The sequence below is a fragment of the Cupressus sempervirens genome, chromosome 5 (assembly GCF_028749045.1).
Source record: "Cupressus sempervirens isolate cs-2001-9-10 chromosome 5, ASM2874904v1, whole genome shotgun sequence".
NCBI lineage: Eukaryota > Viridiplantae > Streptophyta > Pinopsida > Cupressales > Cupressaceae > Cupressus > Cupressus sempervirens.
Genome location: NC_143122.1, coordinates 749809395 through 749835695, shown reverse-complemented (window position 1 = coordinate 749835695; position 26301 = coordinate 749809395). Strand labels below are relative to the sequence as shown.

The 26301-nt window shown below is 35.6% G+C and overlaps 1 protein-coding gene and 1 long non-coding RNA gene across 2 annotated transcripts; both read left to right on the top strand.

Moving 5' to 3' along the window:
• Window positions 1-18443: 18443 nt before the first annotated feature.
• On the top strand, window positions 18444-24714 carry LOC149558097 (pyrophosphate-energized vacuolar membrane proton pump). Its single transcript, XM_089832492.1, has 8 exons — window positions 18444-18891; window positions 21540-22114; window positions 22249-22628; window positions 22733-22819; window positions 22906-23236; window positions 23437-23847; window positions 24079-24138; window positions 24271-24714. Exons 1-8 carry the CDS (start codon window positions 18636-18638, stop codon window positions 24472-24474), a joined length of 2304 nt encoding a protein of 767 aa, XP_089688618.1. The 5' UTR covers window positions 18444-18635; the 3' UTR covers window positions 24475-24714.
• An 813-nt stretch (window positions 24715-25527) lies between these two features.
• LOC149558096 (uncharacterized) lies at window positions 25528-25990 on the top strand. The gene is made up of 2 exons (XR_016364981.1): window positions 25528-25650; window positions 25821-25990. It is a non-coding gene; the product is annotated as an uncharacterized LOC149558096 (long non-coding RNA).
• The last annotated feature ends 311 nt before the right edge of the window (window positions 25991-26301 follow it).

The window sequence follows — 26301 nt, the reverse complement described above, 5'->3', positions numbered from 1 at the left end:
AGACACAAGATGGTGCAAAAAATTATTCAAGAATTGACAAATTCTAAAAAGCAATCTTCTCATAGAAGTATACTAAAAATTTGGAAGCAAAAGATGAAATTAGAGCTCTTGAAGGGGAAAAGTAAGAGGCTTACAACATCAAGTATACTGGTGGTAATATTGATAAAGTCATTCATTCCTCTAAAGTTCATAAGCCCACAAAAACAAGAAGAAAATTGAATAGAAAAGAATCCAACTATCAATGCATGCTATTTGTAAATTCTAACAAGAGTCCGCATTAATTGCTAAAAGGACAAAGTATGTACTCCTAGCTCTTAAGAGATTTCAACAATGAATATGTATCTTAGTGTACACTAATCATCATATCAAAAACACATTGGAAGTCATACCTACTAATAGGTGTAATGCATTTTATAAACAAATACATGATATTATCTTTTTTTTGCATTTTATTCTACTTGTATATTAAGTTCCAAGTAGTTGCTACTTATGTTCACTTGCAAGCATTTATTTTCCACCTACACATGACCCTTTTCAAATTGTTTAAATTGAAACAACTAATCCATCTTATTTTTGTTTTACTAAGATTTTTGCATCTTCAATCAAGTTTTCTTTTGTTGTTGTTCTTCACATTTTATTTTGCTTCCTTAGTTGTTCTATTTCTTATAGTAAGGAATCAAAAGAAGGTTTTGATGTGGAGATAATCTCATAAATTTGGATAGCTTATTTTTTCCCTTCATGATTGATTATAATGTCTACCATAATTAATAGGTTCAGAGTTTGAAGATATCAACAAGTTGAGAGAAAAATGCTAGACAAAGAGAAATAGAAGCAAGACATATTTCTAGGTGGGCTATGAGTTGTTGCAACCAAATGAAGCAAAGAATAGTGATTCCTTCATATAGGGCATTTACTTAAAAACTCCAATTAATTTCAATGCTTCAAAGTTTTGGGAAGTTGTACAAGAAATAAAGTGTGACAATACTTTACATTCAACTATACTACACTGAATTGGGTTGTATGCATTGCTCCCTTCTACCATGAATCATGTTTTTAAAATGACACTTCCAAACAATATTATAAGTCTATTTTCTTGCTTCAAAAAATAACTATTTTGTCTCAACTATCAATATACTATTGAATTAATTTCTTATTATCACCTCCAGCTTCATAGACCCTATACAGTCTATAAAACCCCTTACATTAAATGTGTTTAAATTATGTTCTCTTTTCATTTAGAATTTTAGACACTTAATTTATTTATGAAAACTTACCATTATGCTTTCAAATTAAATACCTATCGGCACCCCCCTTGCACCTCCTATTGGTGCAAGTGCTTGCTAGTTAAGTATCTGAGGAGGTAGAAGAGTTTGAAGTTGCATAGTTTATATGAATGTTGTTAGTTGGAATGTGAGAAAAAGGAAGTGATTATATTGTATTAACATTTCTAGATAATTTAAATATGTTTATTTTTTGGAGGTTTTCATTTGAAATATGTTTTCCATGTGTAAATATCATGTACTTTTTTATTTATATTTGTTGTATATTTCTAGGAGTATAATAAAAAAAAAACTTTTAGTTTTGCAATATAAATTGATATTTCCATGTATTATAGTTGTTTAACTTCATTTTTAACAATTAGTAACAAAGCCTAACTAGCTTTACTTCTTAGAAGGAAATGTGTATATTTTTCGTGTTATAGTAGAAGTACTATTGACTTGTTTTATAAATATGTGAGTGTGCTAGCCATGTTTGAATCTATATCTTTGTTGCATATTGAGTAATTCATTGATATCGATTATAAGTCATTGAAGCAAAAAACAAAGATATCTTCTTGAAGAGAGTGATCAATGATTAGAGATCAAAAAATAATCTATTACCAAATGTTATAGAAGTGATAGCCCTCCAGATAGTAGAAATACAATAATATTGAAATAGACCAAGATGAGTGAGCCAAATTGGATAAGAGATCATATGGTGTAATTTTTATTTATCTTGCATATTCAATGTTATTAATGTGGCTAAAGAGTCCACAAAACACTCCTTATGGAAATATTTGGGTGAAATTTACAATTACAAGAGCTTATGTGAACAAGTTATGCTCAAAACAACATTGTTTTATATAAAGATAGGTAACTCAATTGATGAACATTAACATTTATTGTTGGAATTACAAGTGGGAAGAGAGTAAACTTTTGAGACCAGGAGAGGGGGGGGAGGGGGGGTAGGGGTGAATCAGGAGTTTAAACTTAGACCCATAAAACTTTCACCATTCATTCATCACATGCATTAATATACTGAAATAACATGTAAAGCATATGCATCTAAATCATGTAAACATGTAACCAATCACACACATAACACCAAATATGATTACCCAGAAACCCTCCAAGTGAGAAGGTAAAATTGGGGTGGGGATGACACCCACAAATCTTCACTACTACAATAATAAAGTGTATCCAATGAAGGTTACAATGATTTGACCATGAATCATGCTCTGCCATGTGAAAGGCCTACCTTGTTAAAGGATTACAAAGACTGTTAAGTCCCACCTTGTTAGAGGATTTCAACACCCTATTAGAAGTGTGCCTAGTTAGAGGACTTCAACTTACAATTAAGTAAGCACCTTGTTAAAAGATTTCATATACCTTGTTAGGACTACTTTGTTAAGAGATTTAACTGAAATCACTTGTTAAAATGTCTTAGCATAGATCCTACGGTTGGTACTTGCTTGCCTGATAACGAATCACCTCTACACAATCTCTTATTGATCCTTCACAATCTGATGTATCAATGTTGTATCCTTCTCTATCCTCTGTTCTTCTCTAACTAATTCTACAATTCACTTTTACTTCCAAGTCACCTTGAATGCTCTACAAACTGTCTTGTTAGCTCTTCCAATTCGATCATTTATATAAATCGATTTTGATTCAATTGACTTCATTTGATGTTAAGATTGATGAAAAATATGCAATTTTATTATGTTTATTGGTTCTTTTTTTTATTTATGGTAGAATTTCACTCTTGCTATTAGTGCTAACTTAAAAAATCTAAAGGTTAATAATCTCATTGCAACATTTTTTAATTAACATAAAATTGATTTTGTAGACACCTAAAATTGTCCAAATACCCGTTTCCTAGCCAATTGAATAGATATTTATTATTTATTTAATTACCCTACCTTAATTAAATAAATTTACATTTATTTAATTATGTTCACCTTTCCTTGATTTAAATAAACTAAGGTTTATCTAAATCCTAACTAAGGTTTATTTAAATCCTAGCCCATTCACTTTAATTAAGTACTTTGTTTACTTAATTAATCTTTTCCTAATCCCACTTGGAATTAAATATTGCATTTAATCCTATTTGAGCACATGGCTCCTAACTTTGACCCTCACCTAACCTCACTTTCCTAACCTAACCCATCATGCTAAACCTACCCACTTCCTTAATCACACTTACTTTTCCTAATCACCTTGCTAATCTCCTTTTAATCCTAAGTGTGTGTTCACACATGTGTGAGAGATATTCACACTTCCCATACCCCTCATGTCTTCCATGCCTCTTGCACACTTGTCCTCTTGCATGAGAGTCAAGGTGTCTCACACATGTGTGACAGACCATGCTTCTCACACCTCTTGCACACTTGTCCTCTTGCATGAGAATCAAGTTGTCTCACACATATGTGAGAAGCCATGCTTCTCACACCTCTTGAACATGTCAACATCAAAGGTTTCTCACACATGTGTGAGTATTTTGCCCCCTTTGAATGGTCAAAAACCCTAATCCACATGGAGTCTACTTGGCCTCCACCTCATTGACACCTCATTGATCTTGAGAGATCCTAGCCCTTCATCTTGCATTTAATCTCAGCCGTCCATTGCATCGATTTTCCTATAAAAGGAGAGCCCTCTCCTCATTTCCACATCCACTATCTACCTCATTGTTATGTTGCAGGAATTGTGAGCAACCACATCCCAATAACAATGAAATCATCATCCACTTGGTGATTTCATGAGGTTGGCATTAGTAGATTAAGTTATTTTGATTTCATGTTATGTTTATTTCCATGTTCTCTTGCATATTTTGAGGTTTGCATAATCATGTAGGAATGTGCATTAGTTGCTTAGTGTTTATTCCGTTTATTACATTTTTATGCAACACAGATTTTGAATGGACTTTCCAAAGCTAAGCATTATAAAAAGATAAAGATAAAAAGACTATACCTATGTCACTAAAAAACAACATTGATAGAAATAGAGCTAGCACATAGTAGAAACCAACTAAAAATCTATAGAAAGAAACCAACAAACAAAAGACACTAAACATAGTTCTTAAGAAGCTCCAATACTTCCTTTTTCGACTGGTACATATTCTCTTGAGCACCCTTAAGATCTCCAGTATCCTTCTTTATACTAAGATATTTCTTCCTGCTGCCAGCATTGTTGCTATTGGAAATGAGAAACAAAATGTTAGATCTCCAATACCCTTAAGCTCTCATTGTAACATTGTTGTAATAGGAAATGGAAAAGAAAGTTATGAATAGATCATTAAATGCCCTTAATGTCAAGGGAAGGTTCAAGGAAAGTGATAGATACAAAGAATATAACACGCCTAAAGAAAAGTCTAAGGAAAGATCTTAAAACCTTGGTAAAAAGAATGTCAAAACTCTAAAAAGAGAGGAAACATTGATAATAACTATGATAACAAAAAGAAATAATGTGATTACTCTTTGGAAAAGATTTTAAATTAGGTGAAGCTTTTATCATCCTCATGCAAGAATCTTTTTAAATAAAAATTGATTCATTGAATCAAGATTCTCATATCACATGATTTTGATTGGTTTTCACAAATGAGAGTATTGGTAATCAAGAAAGGTAGATTCTTTGTTATTTAGTGATGAAAGGATTAAAATCCTTTATGGTGTTTTACATATATGCTTAGAATGGATAAAACAACAATTCAAGAATGCGTGCAATATATGATAATCATGGTTGTAAAGCATTGAAAGGAAGTTTAGTGGTAGCAAGACAAACAAGATTGGGATTTTTTTAAGGATACATGTCATTATTTATGTGAACGCATTGTGACTAAAATATATGTAAAGGACATGTATACTGTGGCATCATGGATAAAGTTACATAAGTGAAAATTATTTTACAATTGTTATGAATATTTATAAATTATTGTGCTTAAAACAAATTATTCTTAGTCAATCCAACAAATCAATAGTTTATTTTTATCTAGTTTGTTTAAAATATTATAAGTTATAAGAATTGGTATCCTCTAGGCAAGATAATTATAGAGATGTAATTTTTAAAAGAAATTAGATTTTTTTTTGTTCTACAAACAAGAGATGTACAAAAGGGGAAAATAGATTTGAGGATAGAAAGGAGGAGCTATTTTTTGCTCTCAAAACAAGAGATGTAAAAAAGAGGAGAAAATGATGGATTTGAGGATAGAGAGGAAGAAGAGGTTCAAATGAGAGTTTCGATCAAGATGATCCCAAAGCTATAAAAGAAGATGAACATGTAAAACAACCATGGAAACACCCTTGCATTTCTTAAGAAGGTCCACGCACCATCATAATCTAGTTGACTAGTATAGTACACCAACATCTCCAATATTTGTTGATTTATTTATTTATTTATTTAAATTCCTCAATTCTCCATTGATATCATACATAACAAACTTCAAATTTACAACATGAAAATCGATTTTGGCATTGTAGTTGTTTGCCTTTATTTCTAACCTTTCTCCAAAGGGAAATAAACCTTGAATTTTGTTAGTATATTAAAGGATTTGTTGATTCACTTATGAAATGACCCTGTCAGGTTATTATTCCTTTAACCCCCCCCAAAATCTTATTACTTCAGGAGTTCACCATATCGTCACGCAATTTGTATTCAAGTTTAGATGCTATTAAGTGAACCCTTTCAAAAAGAGTCACTGAAGCAACAATACTGGAGAGTAGCTATTAGATACATGAAACAAGACCAAATCTATACGCAATGGCAAATTTGCAAGAGATATAGCCTTATTTTATTAGCAGTCAAATGAGAGAATAACAATGTCTGAATGAATTTACAATTGAGCACAGAAAGAACCTGGCTATTGGATAATACTGAATTTAATTCGAGCAATCACCATTTAGAGGATATGCTGTGCCGTAACTCCTCCAAATAATTTCGTGGAAGGGCAGAGTGCGGGTCCTATCTCGTTGGTCACTGGATCCTCTCTGCCGCAGCTACCTTGTTTAATTAATACCGGTGATGTGCTTGTTTGATCAATAGTCTCTCGCCCGCACCGTATGGAAGATGAGACCCGTGGATCGCAAAGTGAGGTGAAACCAGTGTCTAACCGTTTAATTCTTCTACAGGCCCATCCAAAACGCTTGAAGCCCGCAGATTATAGTCATTTGAATGGTGGCCAACTCATCATTCAGCGTCCCAGTGATTTGGCAAAAATCTGATTGGTGAGGAGTTCCTGAACCGGTTTCGGCCTGAGTCTATTTCTTGGTAATTGCGCTCAATGATAATGGATTGCAAAGGTTAGTTGATCATGTCCAAGCACCTCTGTCTGTTGCGATCCTATTCTCTGAATTGAATGACCCAAGGGGAATTCACAATCAACCCACTCTTGATACGATTTACTGGTTGTGTAAACCCATCACTTTATTTCTTGGAACAAGGCATTCAGGCTGTAAACAAATCATCGCTCACAAATACTCTTGTTATCGGCTAAATGAGGGTTTCCTGATTCAAGACGTCCTTCTTCCAATAATCTGAATACGCAAATAATTTCAACATGAAATGGCTAAAGACCATCTCCAATGTGCAACCCTTCGGAGGAATATTTCACCTCCTCAGTTATGCAGATCCAAGGGAGTTTTCGTTCCCAGAGACCTAATGGAAATTTGCAGAACAATGACCACAAATTGCCTCAATTGGAATATAAATCGAATCCTCAAAATCGCTTGTTCCAAATGGGAGCCCAATGTCCTCTATTTATTCACTTCGCTGAGAAGTTTCTGGAAGTTTTCCGGAATCATCTTTTATGATGTAAAACTTTATAAAATTAAATAAATAACTTTATTAAGTTGGAGTACAACCTTTATTTAATATTAAGACGAGTAGGCCCCACTTACTCAATTATTATTCTTCGAGAGCAAAATTGTAATTATCGAAAGACAAAAATGACCCTCTTCCCATGACCATTTGCCTACGAGAGTCGATGATAGGCAAATCCCTTGTAAAGTTATGCCGCTAAAAAGGGGACATGACAGTCTGCCCTCCCTGAAATTGCTTGCCCTCAAGCAATCTCAGAGCTGGATGCTGCAAAATGGTCTCATTCTCCCAAGTAGCATCTTCGACTGGTAGATCCTTCCATTTAACCAGATATTCTCTGATTACTCTTCTGCGGAGCTATTTTTCTCTACTTTCTAAAATGAATTCTGGTACTAGTATCAATTTCCCTTCATCATCCAAAGGCGGTAATACTGCAGAAGGTATCACATTCTGTCCCAACGCCTTTTTAAGGCGTGATACATGAAACACATTATATACTTTGCTGTCTGCTGGTAGCTAAAGTTCATAAGCCAATTCCCCTATTCGCCTGGTGATCCTGAAAGGTCCATAATACCTAGGCTTAAGCTTTTCTGACCCACTCTTTTTTAGAGTAGATTGTCGAAATGGCTGAAGCATTAAGTAAACCATGTCGCCCACCTCAAAGCTCCTCTCCGTCCTCTTTTGATCTGCGTATTGCTTATACTGGTTCTGTGCCCGAGCGATGTTATCACGTAGAGAGCTAATAATATCTTTACTTTCTTGCATCAAATCCCCAGCACGTGGAACCCGAACATCACCCATCAATAAGTCAATGAAGCTGGGTGTATCATAGCCATATAATGCTCGAAAAGGTGTCATCTGGATAGACACGTGGAAAGTGGTGTTATAGCAATACTCACACAGATAAATCCATCTTACCCAAGCCTTCTGCTGATCAGCCACATAATTCCTCAAGTAGCCTTCCACCCATTTTTTTACTATCTCTGTCTGTCCGTCGGTTTGCGGATGGTAACTAGTACTGGGTGTGAGTTCAGTGCCACATAATCGGAACACCTCTTGCCAAAAATGACTCAAGAATCTACTATCCCTATCACTGACAATACTGCTGGGTATCCCATGCAACTTGAAAATCTCTCTGAAGAATACCTCGGCTACCTGAATTGCGGTATAGGTAGTGGTGATGGGAAAGAAATGAGCGTATTTCGTTAGTCTATCTACCACTACATAAATGCAATCATGACCCTGAGCCTTGGGCAATCCGGTAATGAAATCCATGGATATGCATTCCCACTTCTGAGCTGGAATAGGAAGTGGTTGTAGGAGTCCTACTGGGAAGATGTGTTCTTGCTTATTCTGCTGACACACAGGACACTCACAGACATACCACAATACATCTGTCTTGAGTCCCTTCCAAGTGAATCTTTCTCGTACCTATCTATATGTGTTAAAGTATCTGGGGTGACCAGCTATAGGTGAATCATGAAGAGCTCGCATAATGAACTGCTTCACCTTCAATCCTAGGACTAAAAATATCCTGCTCTTGTAAATAATCAATTCATCCACAAGTGTATACCTGGTATCAACAAGTGTCCCATCAACTATCCTAGATGCCCATGGATCTCTGGCATATTCTGCAATAATCAGATGCTTCCAGTCCTTAGAGATCTCAATCATTGAACTAAGATGTGGTCTGCGTGACAAGGCATCTGCTACCACATTCTGTGTGCCCTTAACATAAGATATATCAAAGTCATATGCCTATAACTTACTGACCCATTTCTGCTGCCTATCATTGAGATCCCTTTGCCCAAGGAAATGTCTTAAACTATTGTGGTCAATTTTTATGCAAAATTTGCCACCTACTAAGTACTGCCTGAACTTAGCTAATGCATGCATGATAGCTAACATCTCCTTGTCGTAAATGCTGAATGATCTCTCTGGCCTACGAAGTTTCCTGCTTTCATATGCAATTGGGTGTTTATCCTGCATCAAAACAACCCCAATACCATCTCCTGAGGCATCACACTGAAGTTCAAATGGTTTCGAGAAATCAGGCAATGCTAGTACCGTACATGAAGTCATGATCTCCTTGAATCTGTCAAAACAAGCCTGTGCCTTTGCTGTCCAAACGAAAGCTCCCCTTTTAAGCAAATTTGTTATAGGAGCCGCATGTCGTGAATACTCGCAAACAAATCTGCGGTAGAAGCCACATAAACCAAGGAATCCTCTTAACTGAGTTAGGTTCTCAAGAGTAGGCCACTCCACAATAGCACGAATCTTATCAGGATCCATCCGTACTCCTTCTCGGCTGATAATATGACCTAAGTATAACAACTCAATCATTCCCAAATCGCATTTGGACTCTTTGGCATACAAGGACTCTTCTTGCAAGGTCTTCAATACTGTTTCTAGATGCGCCATGTGCTCCTGCCATGTTCGACTGTATACCAAGATATCATCAAAGAATACCAACACGAATTTTCTCAGCTGATGATGGAAGACCTTATTCATGGTGGACTGGAAAGTAGCTGGTGCATTGGTCAATCTGAATGGCATTACTACAAACTCAAAATGCCCACAGTGACACCTGAATGCAGTCTTCTCAATGTCCTATTCTCTGACTCGAATCTGGTGGTAACCTGATCTCAAATCAATCTTACTAAAGTAGCATGCCCCATGCAGTTCATCTATTAGCTCATCAATCCGTGGAATAGGATATCTATTCTTAATGGTTTTCTTATTCAGCATCTTGTAATCTATACACATCCGTAACGAACCATCTTTCTTCTTAACCAAAACTACTGAAGAAGCAAAAGGAGACTTGCTAGGTCTGATGTGTCCCATCGCGAGAAGCTCCTTGATGGTTTTTTCTATTTCATCTTTGAGCCTTTTTGGATGCCTGTATGGAGTGATCATGACTGGTTTAGCTCCTTCTTCTAATTTGATGATGTGCTCAATCCCTCTATCAAGTGGTGTACCAGGTGGAATATCGCTAAATACCTTACTATACTTTTCCCTCAATATCTGTATGTCGGGATGATATTCTGTCTTTTTTTGTTCCTCCTGTGTAGGCATGAGGGTACACATGGTTGCCCATTCAAGATCCTCATGTCTCACCAATCTTTCCAATCGTCTAAGAGAAATCGTTCGGATGTCACTATTTCGAATAGCTCTCAACACATGCTGCCTCCCATCTATTTCGAACTTGATCTCCATGTCCTTGAGTCGAAAGGTAACCTCACCCAATAAACGTAACCATGTCATCCCTAAAACAATATCCAAGTCACCCATATTGACCACGTGGTAATCCGCTTTGAACTCATAATTATTCAGGCGTAAAGGCATGTCTCTGACTATCCTGTTACACTTAAGAGTGTATCCGTCAGCAACCTGTACTCGAAGACCTTCAAATTCTTCTGTCTTAATACCATGACGCTCAACCAATCGTGCATCAATGAAGTTATGTGTAGCTCCGGTATCAACCAATGTAATCACCTTCTGTCCTGCTAGAACACCACGTAATCTGAAAGATCCTTCCTGTTGAATGCTAGATAAACACCCTTGCTGTAGATGCAATTCAAGTTCTTCTTTTTGTTCTGACTTTCCTATCTCTTCCTTAGATTCTGAACCAGTGTGTTCATCCTCTTTTGCCGCACTATCGAAATTCGATCCTTCGTAATATGCCCACATAACCCTATTGGCTTTTCCTTTTGGTCGCAAGGGACAATCATGATCCTTGTCATATGGACCTTTGCAATAGAAGCATAATTTCTTCCTTCGCAAGTCATTTAATGCCTCTGTATCTAGGGGTGTGGTAGATTTCCCTTTGGTTTCAATGCTCTTCCCTTTATTTTTATCAAACTTCCTATTGTCTCTGAAAGAGGTAGTACTCCTGGGAGTGAACCTGCTAGAAGGGGCTGTAACCTCCATACTTCGTGCTTTCCTCATGGCTTCCTGCAGTGTTGGTGGGTCAAATGCCTTAATCCATCCCTTGAGGGGTTCAGACAATCCTTCTGTAAATAAGATAACTAACCTCCTTTCCGATACATCTGGTACCATGACTGACAGCCTCTGAAATTCACTAATATAAACCTCCAAATTGCTAGTCTGTCTTAACTGTGCAAGGTCGCGAAAATAAATTTCTGGATCCCTCTTATCAAAACGTTCAACTAATCTATCCACAAAGTCCTGATACGTTGTTACCTGGTTGTGTTGCAAAGTAACCATTCCATGTGACCACCAGTCATGAGCTGCGCCTTCCAGATGCAAGGTAGCATATCTGATGGCATCTATTTCAGACATAGGCCTTAACGCTAGAAAGGTGTCCAACTTATGAATCCAAGCTTGTGCTGTCATCTGACCACTACCATCGAAAAAGGGTAAAGTAAGTTTACTGACAGCTCGCTGTAACTCACTATCATAACCTCCTCTAGGTCTCCTATTCTGGCGGCTATTCCTCATATGTTCCCTTCTTTGGTTTAAATATCGATCGAAGTTCAATAATTCACGCACATGCGGGGGTAATGCCTGCCATTCTGCCGTAGCAGCCCTAAGATCATCCTGGAAATCTTCTGGTACATCGTCTTCTCCCATCTCCTGAGCCTCTTCCCTTAGGAAGGTGGGACGAGTAGGCCTATTTGCTGTCCATGATCTGCGCCTAGGAGCACCTTGTGATCCTGCCACACTCCTATCATCGTGATCAGATGTGCCTCTTCCTTGATCCTGAATCCTGGGCTGAATAACTCTTTCCGTTATGGTAGTCAAAGCCTGTAGTGTCTGAGTTATTTCTTGTTGTCCGGTAGTCATGATTCTGTAAAATTCTCTGGTTTCATCATCATCGACTCTGGGAAATCTTGGTGGACTCTGTGTTTGTCTTTCAGCCATATCTCCGTCCTTAAATATGGTTCTCTTGCGAATATAACACTGGGAATATGGTTGCATAAAAGTACTCTTACCCAATCAGGATGGCAGGACTACTGCTCTGATACCACTAAAATGACCCTGTCAGGTTATTATTCCTTTAACCCCCCCCCCCAAAATCTTATTACTTCAGGAGTTCACCATATTGTCACGCAGTTTGTATTCAAGTTTAGATGCTATTAAGTGAACCCTTTCAAAAAGAGTCATTGAAGCAACAATACTGGAGAGTAGCTATTAGATACATGAAACAAGACCAAATCTATACGCAATGGCAAATTTGCAAGAGATATAGCCTTATTTTATTAGCAGTCAAATGAGAGAATAACAATGTCTGAATGAATTTACAATTGAGCACAGAAAGAACCTGGCTATTGGATAATACTGAATTTAATTCGAGTAATCACCATTTAGAGGATATGCTATGCCATAACTCCTCCAAATAATTTTGTGGAAGGGCAGAGTGTGGGTCCTGTCTCGTTGGTTACTGGATCCTCTCTGCCGCAGCTACCTTGTTTAATTAATACCGGTGATGTGCTTGTTTGATCAATAGTCTCTCGCCCGCACCGTATGGAAGATGAGACCCGTGGATCGCAAAGTGAGGTGAAACCAGTGTCTAACTGTTTAATTCTTCTACAAGCCCGTCCAAAACGCTTGAAGCCTGCAGATCGCAGTCATTTGAATGGTGGCCAGCTCATCATTCAGCGTCCCAGTGATTTGGCAAAAATTTGATTGGTGAGGAGTTCCTGAACCGGTTTCGGCCTGAGTCTATTTCCTGGTAATTGCGCTCAATGATAACAGATTGCAAAGGTTAGTTGATCATGTCCAAGCACCTTTGTCTGCTGCGATCCTATTCTCTGAATTGAATGACCCAAGGGGAATTCACAATCAACCCGCTCTTGATACGATTTACTGGCTATGTAAACCCATCACTTTATTTCTTGGAACAAGGCATTCAGGCTATAAACAAATCATCGCTCACAAATACTCTTGTTATCGGCTAAATGAGGGTTTCCTGATTCAAGACGTCCTTCTTCCAATAATCCGAATACGCAAATAATTTCAACATGAAATGGCTGAAGACCATCTCCAATGTGCAACCCTTCGGGGGAATATTTCACCTCCTCAGTTATGCAGATCCAAGGGAGTTTTCGTTCCCAGAGACCTAATGAAAATTTGCAGAACAATGACCACAAATTGCCTCAATTGGAATATAAATCGAATCCTCAAAATCGCTTGTTCCAAATGGGAGCCCAATGTCCTCTATTTATTCACTTCGCTGAGAAGTTTCTGGAAGTTTTCCGGAATCATCTTTTATGATGTAAAACTTTATAAAATTAAATAAATAACTTTATAAAGTTGGAGTACAACCTTTATTTAATATTAGGACGAGTAGGCCCCACTTACTCAATTATTATTCTTCGAGAGCAAAATTGTAATTATCGGAAGACAAAAATGACCCTCTTCCCATGACCATTTGCCTACGAGAGTCGATGATAGGCAAATCCCCTGTAAAGTTATGCCACTAAAAAGGGGACATGACAACTTATTGTATATGTAATAGAGGTGAGATATTGTATATTGTTTAGAGTATGGTCTTGACTAGTCCATGCCATGTTCTCCATATGCGTAAATCAACTAGGACATGTAAATTTCAAAATTTGACATCCACGATGATTACTAATGCTCAAATCTTGGGATTGTTAAACTTTTTATCTTGAATATTATGTTTTTAAATCCATGGAAATAATCATATTCAATATTTTATTTAGGGGAGTTATTTCAAATGTGCGATTCTATCTTGGGTGAAAAAATTACTAGATATAAAATGCATAGGGGATTGCCTGAGGAAAAGTGGTATGTTTGAGAGGTGATGAAGTCTTGGGAAAATAAATTACTAGGTATAAATTATGCAAATTTTTAAATAAGGAAAAGTAGTATGTTTACATGGTGATTAATTATTAGGTGGAAAATTTACTAGGTAAAAAATGTGTAGGGTTTTCAATAAGGAAAAGTAGTATGTTTGTGTGACAATTAAGTCATGGTTTGCAATTCGACCAAGATGGTCAAATAATTGCCCAAGATGCTAAAGAAACTTTATGTAAAACTAAAGTGGTGAAGTTTCATAACATACATATTTGTCATTTATAATTCTAGGAAAGGGCGAAAACTTTTCAATGAATTTTTTCCCTTAACAATACTAATCTTATTAGTAAATAGAAATATATTTATACAAAGTTCTTATAATGCATATTGCCTTTCCTACAGTACCTTCTTCCTTCCCCCGTATTTTTCACCATTAAATTTTTTTTCGTTCACTAACATTGTCAAGTTGAGTATACAATAACATTAAACTTGCCTTTGAGCTTAGGGACTTTTGTCTAGTTAGTGGTGTTCTACACAAGCATATGGGATTTTTTAGAGATGTTATGGTTACTTTGCTTCATGCAAAAGTGTGTGCAATTTTCATTTTTCTTATCAACATGATCATGACCATGTTGTACCACTAGTTCATTATTCTCTAATTTTGATTGATAATGTTGTAGACTTATTGGTGCAGGTCAATGATGAAGCAGAGGGTGATAGTGATGCTCAAGTAGACATTAACATTAACACTTGTAAGGGAGGTTTTGTAAATGCAATCTCAATTGAATAGTTTGGAGATTCAATTTCATTACAATGCCATAATAACTTGTAGATTTTACATATGTACTAGCTAATAATATTAAATAAGATGACCATTTTTTGTTTTGCATGTGCCTTTATAGTAATTGGGCATATTTAGCCATTGATGTTTATTTCCATATGTATCCAGATTATAGACTTTGTGTCAATATTTTGTTCATAACTCCTTCTATCTGGCTTTATAAAGCCTTATCACAGTTACTCCAATATTTTGTAATTTTCAACTTTATATTAATATATATAGGATTTTTCCTTTAAAAAAACCTATCCCACCTCTATTCTACAAAAGAAATATCTCCAAATTCATCTAAAATTGGCTAGTTAACAACCCATTTCTTTACCACTACATAAAACAAAATGCTATGACATATGACAACAAGAATGCTTAGATCCCATATACAAAAAATGTGACTAAATCATAAACAATATTTTCTTTAAAAAATACAAGCCTTAAGTCCTAGAAGATTGAAGTCTTACCTTGCTTTGCACGTCAGTAGTCCTCACCTTCATTAGTCTATTAATCCAAAATTTTAAGAGATCTAAATATAACAATGATGTTCCTTCACATTTCTCCTCCTCCCTAGTCAATTGTGCCATGGATTATCATTCCTACAAGTACTCTAGTAAATGATCCTACCTAACCTTCACTTCTTTCCTATAACCTTATCTTAGTCCCTTCACACTCTAGATAACAAATGGATCAATCCATCCTCCCTTGACTCTATTGCTCTTCAAAAAACCCTAGTGTCTTGAATCCCTTTCCTTGGAACCAAAAATTCCATAAGCACATTCTATCCTTCCACCCATTCATCATTTATGCATTCTTCTTCTACTTATTTAACCTTTGTCTTAGATCCCAACTTAAATCTCCAATCTAAAAAAATGCAACGATATTAGCATTATCCCAAAATATTTGTTATATTCTCATAAATTCCTCTCTTAGGATTAAATCCACAATCTGTAAAAATAAAGAATCATAAATTATAAACTCACAGTTCAACCACCCACTTTGATAAAATTTATGCCACATCAATATATGTGGGTGATTACCCTATTCTTTTTCTCTTGGTGCCTGCATTTGAATAGGTTTGTAAATATCTTGGATATTAATAAAATGGGCACTTGCCTCTTATTGATCAAAAAATAAAATAAAAAATGTGGGTAATTTTAAAACCTCAAAATGAATTATACGTTTTATATGTGGATAAAATATATTTATCAATATTTTGTTTAAGTGCTTTAACAATAATCAACAAATCTCTCTCCAAATATGCCTTATTGAGTCCCAATATTTTTGCCATTAATACACCTTTAAATAATGCTTGCACTTTAGCCATATTGTTTGTTCCATTGTGCAATTTTTTGGCCCCTAATATAATGATGTTACTATTTAATCCCTTTCCATAAGGAATACATCTGAGAGACTCAAATTTCCCTTTTACAACCCATCAAAATTAACCTTGAACCATCCTTCCTCTAATGGATCTCAAGACACTTCTCTATTAACTAACTAGATGGGATTATCTCCATAAAGCCCATAAATAATCCCTTTCCCTTGGTTTATTGGTAGATTTTAATGATTAACATGTATCTTATTCAAAAGTAAATCTTGTTAAATATCTTATTAGCTTTCCATATGATTCATATGACTCCTATGAGGAATGGTTTCTAAATATGAAAAATATGTTGCAAGACAAGATTACCTCGAGGAAAAAAATTTTGATCACATTCTTGGACAAGAAAGATACAATTATGCAAGTTTAGTAACATGGAATTAAAATTCTCCTCAGTGTTTTACATATGCTTAGATTGGACAAAAGTCTAATTTATGTATCAAAGTTAAATGATCTCAAGAATGCATGTACTACTTGATAAGAATGGTTGTAGATAGCACAAAGGAAACTTTGTGGTACCAAGCCAAACAAGATGAAAAATTAATTTAGGTTGAAAGGCACTTGTTTATGTAAACCCACTTAAGTGATTCCAAACAATTAAAGATTATTTATATTGTGACATTCTAGATTAGGCCACATAAGTGAAAGATGTTTAAAAATCATTATGAATAATAGATTGATAGACGATTTCTCTCATTTTGACGATTATGCTAATTTTTTAAGCATTGTGTGTTTAAGGAACAAAACAAATCATATCTTCCTTTAGAAAATAATAAAGTAAAGAGCAAAATACAAATTATTCATATGGATGTGTTTCATTTGTGTATATATTCTATTAGAAACATCTTAGTATTTTGTGTCATTCATTATTTACTTCAATTTATTTTGTGAAACATAAACATAAATTTATAGAATTTGAATTCTTGGTAGAGACACCATAATAACAAAAAATAAATGTTTAAAGTCTTTAATCTAGAGGAGAATATTGTTCTAAGAAATCCAATGATCTTTGTAAGAAGTTGGTATCATAAGAGAAACAATTCTCCTTATACATATCAACAAAATGAGTGTGCAAGAAAGATTAGCCTCTATAACATAAAAAGATTTTAAATGCATGTTTAAGTGAAACACAATTGGATATATATGCTTTATGATTGAAGTGATAAATATTCATAACTACTCATTTAATAGATCTCCTTAAGATGTTCTTGATTTGATTTGCCATATAAATTGTAAGTATGTAACAAAACTTTTGTTTCACACTAAGACAAACAACTATGATACTTTTGTTCATGTTCCTAATGAAAGATCTTCCAAGTTGAATCTAAAAGTACAAATAATATATCTCAATTAAGTTAATGAAAAATATTAAAAGTTATAAGTTTTGAATTGCTCTAATCAAGAGTGTTGTTTTCTTTAGAAATGTGATTTTCAAGGCTTTTATAATTTTTTAAAAATAAATAAACTATATAAATAAATAAAAGATGAAGAAGAAAAAAGAATACAAAGTTAGAAAGTATAAGACTAAAATTATAGACAAATTTAATTTTAAAAAAATATTGAATTTATGTAAAATGAATACTACAACAAATAGATTCAGATCTTGATGATTGATTATCCTATACAAATTATCTAAAAATTTAAATATTTATTTTAACCTATATTCTTTACTAAGATAAAAAACCAAAAAAATACAATAATTTTCCTCTTTTATGAAAACTACTATTTAAATTCAAACAATCAATATAAAGACTAATTTGTTTGATTCATAAATTCTAGAAACCCATTTTCATATCAAAATTGTAAACTTTCATAAGAACCTTGGAACTAAAGGTGTATATTCAACATATATCTAGATGAAACCCAAAAAAAACCTAAAATTTTCTTGGTGAAACTTCTACGAGGACTTTATCCTCCATGACTATAAACTTGTCAATTGGGGGCACCGACTTCACAACAAAGAAAATAATAACCTTACCAAACTCTTACCTAGGTACCACCAAATAGGCATAACTTATAAAACACCAAGGTTAAGCATGGAGCCCACTAGGTTGGTTGTCCTCCTTTGTATTGTACCAGGAAAGAATATATAATGCTACCAATTGGGCAGCTAAATTTAGCTTTCCCAGATAATAATAGAGGAATAAATAACTAAAAATATATATTTTTAAAAACAAAGGGTAAAGTGAGATCCGGACTCCAAGCAAGAGCAAAACGCGGTGTATTATCACACCTGGAGAATATGCCGGCATTATCCACTCCAATCCATGTCAGCAGGAATTTTCCCGGCGGCCATCCCCACATCGACGGGAAAATGTGGGTCCCGCCATTAGGGCCCTAAGTAGAATAAATACACGTCTCCTCACCCAAACTAGGCTCCCCGCATCGAATGTCTTAGCTTCTTTGGTCAAGGGATCGAAATCAGCTAGCGTCCCTGTTGCTGGTTTTTCATCTTTTTTTTCTTTTGGGTATGCTACAGAAGTAGTTTTCAGGTCTCTATATAAGCTCTGGAGGGCTTCTTGAGCCCTTGAAGTGAAGAAAATTGAGGGAAAACTTTTTTGTAGTTAAAATGGGTGAAGCTATGCTTAGTTCAATGCTTACTGAGATTCTCATACCTGTCTGTGCTGTTGTGGGGATACTGTATGCTCTAATTCAATGGTTTGTTGTGTCGAGAGTTAAGGTGGTGCCTGGTTACTCCAATGGGTCCAACAATGGCACCAACAGCAAAAATGGCTTTACTGAGTATTTGATTGAAGAGGAGGATGGTGGTAATGACCACAGCGTTGTTACCAAGTGTGCTGAAATTCAGAATGCTATTTCTGAAGGTATGTATCTGGATCTAGGTGCTTTTTTGTGAGGATTTCAGCTGTTTTTTAAGCAAGCATTTGTTTTTTGTTTTTAAAAGCTGAATACCATTATCTAGTGGGTCTTATGTGTTTCGTTGCCATACCCAATATGTTATTGTTAAACTCTTTTTTGCGCCATTTATTTTTATATTGCTCTTTTCAATATTCACCGTGATTTTTTTGTTTTTATTATCGAACGTTTTCGGGGGCTTTTTCTTGGGGCATGTTGCACTTCAAGTAATTTTATCAGTGCCCATTGAATCATTAACTAGTTTGGCGAACTCCCGTTGGTTTCTGTTTCAGATCTGGGTGATTGTTGTTGACAGATAGAATTTGAGGATATGTTTTTATAAAAAGAACAGAGATCTGTATGGACCTTATGGATGTTTAGTTGGGGGCTGAGGAATTCGACAAGATAATATAGGTTAAGATAGGTTTTTGCTTCGTAATAGGCTAAAACGATTTGCAGACCATATGGAGATGCGTTTTCTTATAATATTGCTTCTATGTGTGCGTAGTTGTAGGATTGTTGCTTTGGACCTAATCATAGAGGATCTGTGAAAGCGTCTGTAGTTGTTCAAGCGTATTTTTACAGAGGCCGAGTTTTAGGATCTATGAGAATGCATTTAGTTGCTTGTGAATCTGTGAACGCGTGTTTGCTTCTTGAGAAGATTGTTTTGGCGGACGGCAAACTGTTAGAACAATGAAAATACGTTAAGTTGTTTAGGAGATTGTGAATAAGTGTGCCAAGTTGTATGGTTGTACGCTGCATTTGAAATATCAGGGTCCGTTAAATGCGTGTTCTTGTGTAGAATATTGTGTTAATTAGGACATTGAGTTGTAGGGTCTATGAAAATGGGTTTACTTGTCTAGGTGGTTGTTTGTATGGATTATAAGAAAGTTATTTCTTTTTTATTTATTTATATTTAATTTTAAATATAAGCTTTTGAAGCTCTGTTTGATTTAAGATTTGATGTACCAGGGCAGGGCTCCTGATACTAAATATCGATGCCACTTTACCTGATAGTATATTAAGTTACTTTTTAATTGAAAACTTAAGGGCTTAATTCAGGTTAAATTTTTAATAGAAAGGATTCACACGACATGCTTTCCTGGATACCAATTAAACTGTTCAATTCATATATAACATTTGGGTGTTTTAATGTTCAGTTTAGCTTCAGTATCAGCACACACGCTTCAAGTAATCCAAGTGATGGGTCATAACTCTGTTTCTTTGTTCTTTGGTTGTATACGTATAACCTGGAATCTGCCCTCTGAATCAGAATGAATTTGTTTGCAGTGCTCTCTCTAAAAGTAAAATGCAGTGGTAGTTCCTCGCATCATTTTTAATTCAATGTTATACATTCATTAGTGATTCAAATGTAATTTGGAGGGTCCTCAATGATCTCTTAAGTTAAGCTGATTCTGGTAAAATTGAAATGTTGGATAAATTTGTTTATTATTATGCAAATCTCAACACTGGTGGTAAAATAGCATTGAATCTGTAGTTGTAACATGCCTATGCAAAGAAATTAGTACTCCAGAATCAGCTCCCTCAATGCTTAGTTTTTCTATGCTGTACTACCAGTGTTTTAGGAATGCCTATTTTGCCTTTTAGCCGTATCAGTTTCTTCATTAATTTTTAAATCAATTGTAAACAGTATCTAGAGTGAGGTTTCTTTGTTCTAGTTATCAATTTAGTTATAACATGCGCTGATGTGATCTGTCAAGTGAAATATCAGCAATAGGTTTTTCAGTGCTCAATAGGTTTGTGAACTGTTGCTTAGTTTATTACTTTAGGTTAGCGGTAGTAGCTAGGGCTGCATACTTAAACACCCAGATCCTTTAGGATGTTAATTTGGGGACTACACCAAATTCAAATTTTGTTTTTAATTGATGTGCTTGGTTTCAAGCCTTGGTTTGGCAGTGTAGATCTCACAAAAGAAGGCATATATAATGCTTACATTTACTTCAAATCATCATGTATCAGAAGATTCTTTGGGGAACATTTCATAATACTAGTTAAGTATGCTATATATGTGGAAAAAATAATTTTTTTGTCATCGTTAGTATGATGGCTTTTCTAGACAGTTTGTGTCTGTAAATAAATTAACTGCAAATCCCTTACTAAGTGCTTTTGTTTAAGTAGCATTTCAAGACATGGTTGGGTATGCTTTCTGTTGTTTCATTGGCATCCCTGTATTCTAAATGTAAAATGAGATTCTCTTGACAGTGGTATTTTGCCAGCCTTGAGGAATATCAGAATGGTAGAACTGTAAAGTTGTGTAGATGTAAGGAGCACTATGAAGGCATGTTTTAAATAGGGCATTTTCCTAAGATGGCATTTCTGCTCTATTTGGCTGTAAATAAAATTAACCACAGGGCCCTTCTTGAAAAGGGCCTTTGATCTAGTAGCATTTTAAAATATAGCTCTCTTTGCTTTCTGTTGATTGATTGACATTCTTCTATTCGAAGTGTTTAATCAGATTACCTTGAGAGTGATAATTGGCTATACTTGCAATTTGAGTGTCAAAATGTGAAATTTTAGGTTATGCAGATGTAAGGGACACTTTGAAGGCATACTTATATTTGGTCTACACTTATATTTTTATTCCGTTTTTCAACAGGTGCAACCTCGTTTTTGTTCACTGAGTATCAGTACATGGGGGTTTTCATGATCTGCTTTGCAGCTATCATCTTTTTGTTCCTTGGCTCAGTGGAAAAATTTAGCATAAAAGATCAGCCATGTACTTACAACAAAGAATTGATGTGCAAGCCTGCTCTTGCTAATGCAGCTTTCAGTACTGTATCTTTCTTACTTGGTTCATTGACATCTGCTCTATCTGGATATCTTGGAATGAAGATTGCAACATATGCAAATGCAAGAACAACTTTAGAGGCCAGGAAGGGTGTTGGAAAAGCTTTCATCGTTGCCTTTAGGTCTGGTGCTGTTATGGGATTTTTGCTTGCTGCAAATGGACTGTTGGTGCTTTATATTACCATTAATCTTTTCAAGCTATACTATGGAGATGATTGGGAGGGTCTTTTTGAAGCTATTACTGGTTATGGTCTTGGAGGTTCCTCCATGGCTCTATTTGGCAGAGTTGGTGGTGGTATTTACACTAAAGCAGCAGATGTTGGGGCAGATCTTGTTGGAAAGGTTGAGAGGAACATTCCTGAAGATGACCCACGAAACCCTGCGGTGAGATTGGATTAAGCTCCAATCAGATATAAAATATGATTAGTACAAGTGACTGAAATTTGCCAACCTTTATGTCTATATTTAGATGAAATTGTGTTTTTTATAATGAACTTTTTTTGTGAAAATGTATCTAGGTTATTGCTGACAATGTTGGTGACAATGTTGGAGATATTGCTGGCATGGGGTCAGATCTGTTTGGCTCCTATGCTGAATCCTCATGTGCAGCTCTTGTTGTAGCATCAATCTCATCATTTGGAACATCACACAATTTGACTGCAATGTGCTATCCCCTGCTCATAAGTTCAATGGGTATCATTGTTTGCTTAATCACAACTTCATTTGCAACGGACATATTTGAGATCAAGGCTGTGAAGGAAATCGAGCCTGCTTTGAAAAAGCAGCTTATTATTTCTACTGTATTGATGACCATTGGCATTGCTGTTGTAAGTTTTGTTGCATTGCCTTCATCCTTCACCATATTCAATTTTGGTGAACAAAAGGTTGTCAAAAACTGGTATGCAGTTCTATTTAGTCGATACCAGCAACTTTTGCTTCTTATGCTGAAAAGTGTTGAATTTTGCCCAGATATTTGCTTGATTGACTTGCTTATTACTGCAGGCACCTTTTCTTCTGTGTTGCTGTTGGTTTATGGGCTGGCCTTGTAATTGGTTTTGTCACCGAGTACTACACCAGCAATGCTTATAGGTGGAAAAACAATTGTCATGATAGTTGTACATTATCTTCATTTTTGAATTCAGTTAATGACTTTTATTTGAAAATCTGTGCTGCAGCCCTGTCCAGGATGTTGCTGATTCATGCAGGACAGGAGCAGCAACAAATGTTATCTTTGGGCTGGCTTTAGGATACAAATCTGTCATTATTCCCATTTTTGCCATTGCAGTTAGCATATTTGTCAGTTTTAGTTTGGCTGCCATGTATGGTATTGCAGTAGCTGCATTGGGAATGCTCAGTACTATTGCAACTGGATTAGCTATTGACGCATATGGACCCATCAGTGATAATGCTGGAGGAATTGCTGAGATGGCTGGCATGAGTCACAGAATCCGTGAAAGGACTGATGCTCTTGATGCAGCTGGCAATACCACTGCTGCTATTGGCAAGGTGAGAATATTCATTTGCATTTTCTTATGTCACTCCTATAATTAGTATAGATATCTTAAACAAATCTATCTAAAGAAATGCAGAGGGATATCCATTATAATATGATTACATTAACACACACACACACCATCCAACTCCACCTTTCTGCCATTGTAGAATGCCTCCCAGCATTAATGATGTGAAATCTGATTTCTTACCAGGGCTTTGCGATTGGATCAGCTGCATTGGTGTCACTTGCATTGTTTGGAGCCTTTGTTAGCCGCGCACAAATTGTCATTGTTGATGTCTTGACCCCAAAAGTGTTCATTGGTTTGATTGTGGGAGCAATGCTTCCCTACTGGTTCTCTGCAATGACAATGAAAAGTGTGGGCAGTGCAGCATTAAAAATGGTTGAAGAAGTTCGTAGACAATTCAACACTATCCCAGGTCTCATGGAAGGAACTGCCAAACCAGACTATGCAACATGTGTGAAGATATCAACTGATGCTTCACTAAGGGAAATGATTCCTCCTGGCTGCCTTGTGATGCTTACTCCTCTGATCGTTGGTACTCTATTTGGTGTGGAGACACTATCAGGTGTCCTTGCTGGTGCCCTTGTGTCTGGAGTCCAGGTAGTCATTGGCTTAATTATTAGTCATTTTTCTTTCAGCTTTTCTCATCCGGATGATGAATCACACAGTGTGATTTGAAATGTTGATGTAAAAATTTACACAATCAATTCCCAGAAATTGTTTGTCATTATTTATGGATTGTGGAAATCTCCTGTCAGATATTTGTCCTTTGATTCTCTGTTGTGTTATTTATTACTTCTGCTAAACATCTGTATTCAATTGGGGTATCAGGTAGCTATATCTGCGTCAAACACCGGTGGTGCATGGGACAATGCAAAGAAGTACATTGAGGTGAGTGCCTTTTGGACTAGCACAAATATATAGCTGATAGTGTTGGGTTTCAAAATTTGTCAGTGTTAGTTTTGGAATTGCATATTTAATCCCCTGATTGCTGCTGCTTGACTGCCTCAATTTTCAAAACAGGCTGGAGCATCAGAACATGCCAGGACACTTGGTCCAAAGGGTTCTGATCCCCATAAGGCTGCTGTCATCGGTGACACCATTGGAGACCCTCTCAAGGACACATCTGGACCATCTCTTAACATTTTGATCAAACTCATGGCTGTTGAGTCCTTGGTGTTCGCTCCATTCTTTGCAACCCATGGTGGCATCTTGTTTAAGCTTTAGAAATGTTCCTCGAGCTGTATTTAGCGGAATCAATTTTCTCCTCGAGTATGTTGGAAGCAAATCAAATGTTGTTATTGCTCTCTTGTGGTCAGTAGTGGCAAGTTTATTAGATATTGTTACGTTCCTGGATAAAATGCCCTTAGAGGGTGATGGTTCTAGTTAAATGTTATTTGGCTACCTGTCCGTGCAATTTTGTTACCATTTTTCATGAAAATATGAACTACTATGAATTATTCTGCACCCAGTTGTCTGGCACAAGTTTTTACATTATCAAGCATGTTTTGGATTGATTGTGTATATTAATATGATTACTTTATTGTACTTCCCGAGTTATGAAATAGATGAAATTAAGGATACATATGGATATATCAGTATAATTAGTTCATACATAGTACTCTGCAACTTATAAAACGGATAATCGAAATTATGGATACATATGAAATGTTTGTTGATAGGCTGTGTAAGGTTCATAGAATTTACAATGCAGCTCTATTTCTATGCATGTTTTTTCCACATTCACTTTTAAGTTTTAATGGGTGAGGCAAAATGTTGCATTGTGATCACAGGTTAGGAATTTAGAAGTTTTTAATGTTTTTCTAATAAGATCAGAGTTCGAGTTGTAAAACAAGATTGTATTTATGCATAGGCCTGGATACACTTTTAGCTGCAAATGAAAGTAAATTCAGATTTTTGAACTTGTTTGATGACGTCAGATTTTAAGCTTCTGGTTTGTTCAAGGCAGTTTCCCAGTGGTCAGAAGTAGATGATGATTTATAGGAAATTACAAATGGGTAAGTATTTAAAATCCCATCTGGACGGATATGGTGGAGTATATATTAGTCCGATAGGGATGAGTTTTTTTCAAGGTGACTTTTCATTGGTCAGAAGCATTGTCCAAAGCAAACATTTGTTAACATTTGTTTAAGAGAACCTTTTGTTGGTCAGTAGTAGGTGATCATCTATAAAAAATTAGAGATGGGTAAGTATCCAAAATCCTGGATGGATATGTTAGAAGAATAAGGGCGATCTGGACAAAAACTTTGTTCATGGTAGTTCTGAGATGGCAGGAAGGACACACATATATAACTTCTGGAATGATAAATGTTCTTTATAATGGGAGTCCTGCCTGACAAATGTATGTTTGTACTTTGATTGGAGAGCGTATTGTTTTATCCGGTAAGCATATTGTATGCACTGTTGACTGCATTTACAATTAGTTGATATTTATTGTCAAATGTGCATAAAGTCTGCTGCATAGACACTTGTACTATAGTTATCTGTGTTTGCAGTCTTTTGTATTTCTCTAACCTGAGTTCTCAGAGTTTTTTAATCACAAATTGTACTAGGTATATATGGTTGTGTTTGAGTGGGGAGCACTTGAAAAAGGGCGCGATTCACTCATTGCAGTACTTGTACTACTGTTCACCTGGGTTTTTAAGTCATCTTCGAGCTCCTCTGGAGAAGAATGTAATTGTTATGCGGCTATAAAAAAACCAAGTTTCATTTCAGAAATAAACATGATGTCAAGGGCTTCATTAAATGAGCTAAATCTGCTTAGGGTGGGTATATTAATAGTTGCGTCTATTAGTGTAGAAAATCTAGTAGACGAGCCTTTAATTTTGTGCTTTTAAAGCTTTTTTTAATATAATCGATTTGAAATAATTTGTTTGGTAATTTCTTTACTTATAACTAGACGAGCTTGTAATTTTGTATTTTTAAAAATAATTATAATTGAATTTAAATGATTTGTTTGGTAATTTCCTTGCTTATAATTAAGGGTTTCATAGCTACACGATCAGATATGTACTCCAAAGAATTGAGACCGAA

Excerpts from the sequence above, each read along its gene's own strand:
- LOC149558097 (XM_089832492.1), top strand. The coding sequence starts at position 18,636 with ATGGGTGAAGCTATGCTTAGTTCAATGCTTACTGAGATTCTCATACCT. Across the intron at positions 22,115-22,248 it reads ATGACCCACGAAACCCTGCG|GTTATTGCTGACAATGTTGG; the intron begins GTGAGATTGGAT and ends AAATGTATCTAG. Across the intron at positions 24,139-24,270 it reads ATGCAAAGAAGTACATTGAG|GCTGGAGCATCAGAACATGC; the intron begins GTGAGTGCCTTT and ends TTTTCAAAACAG.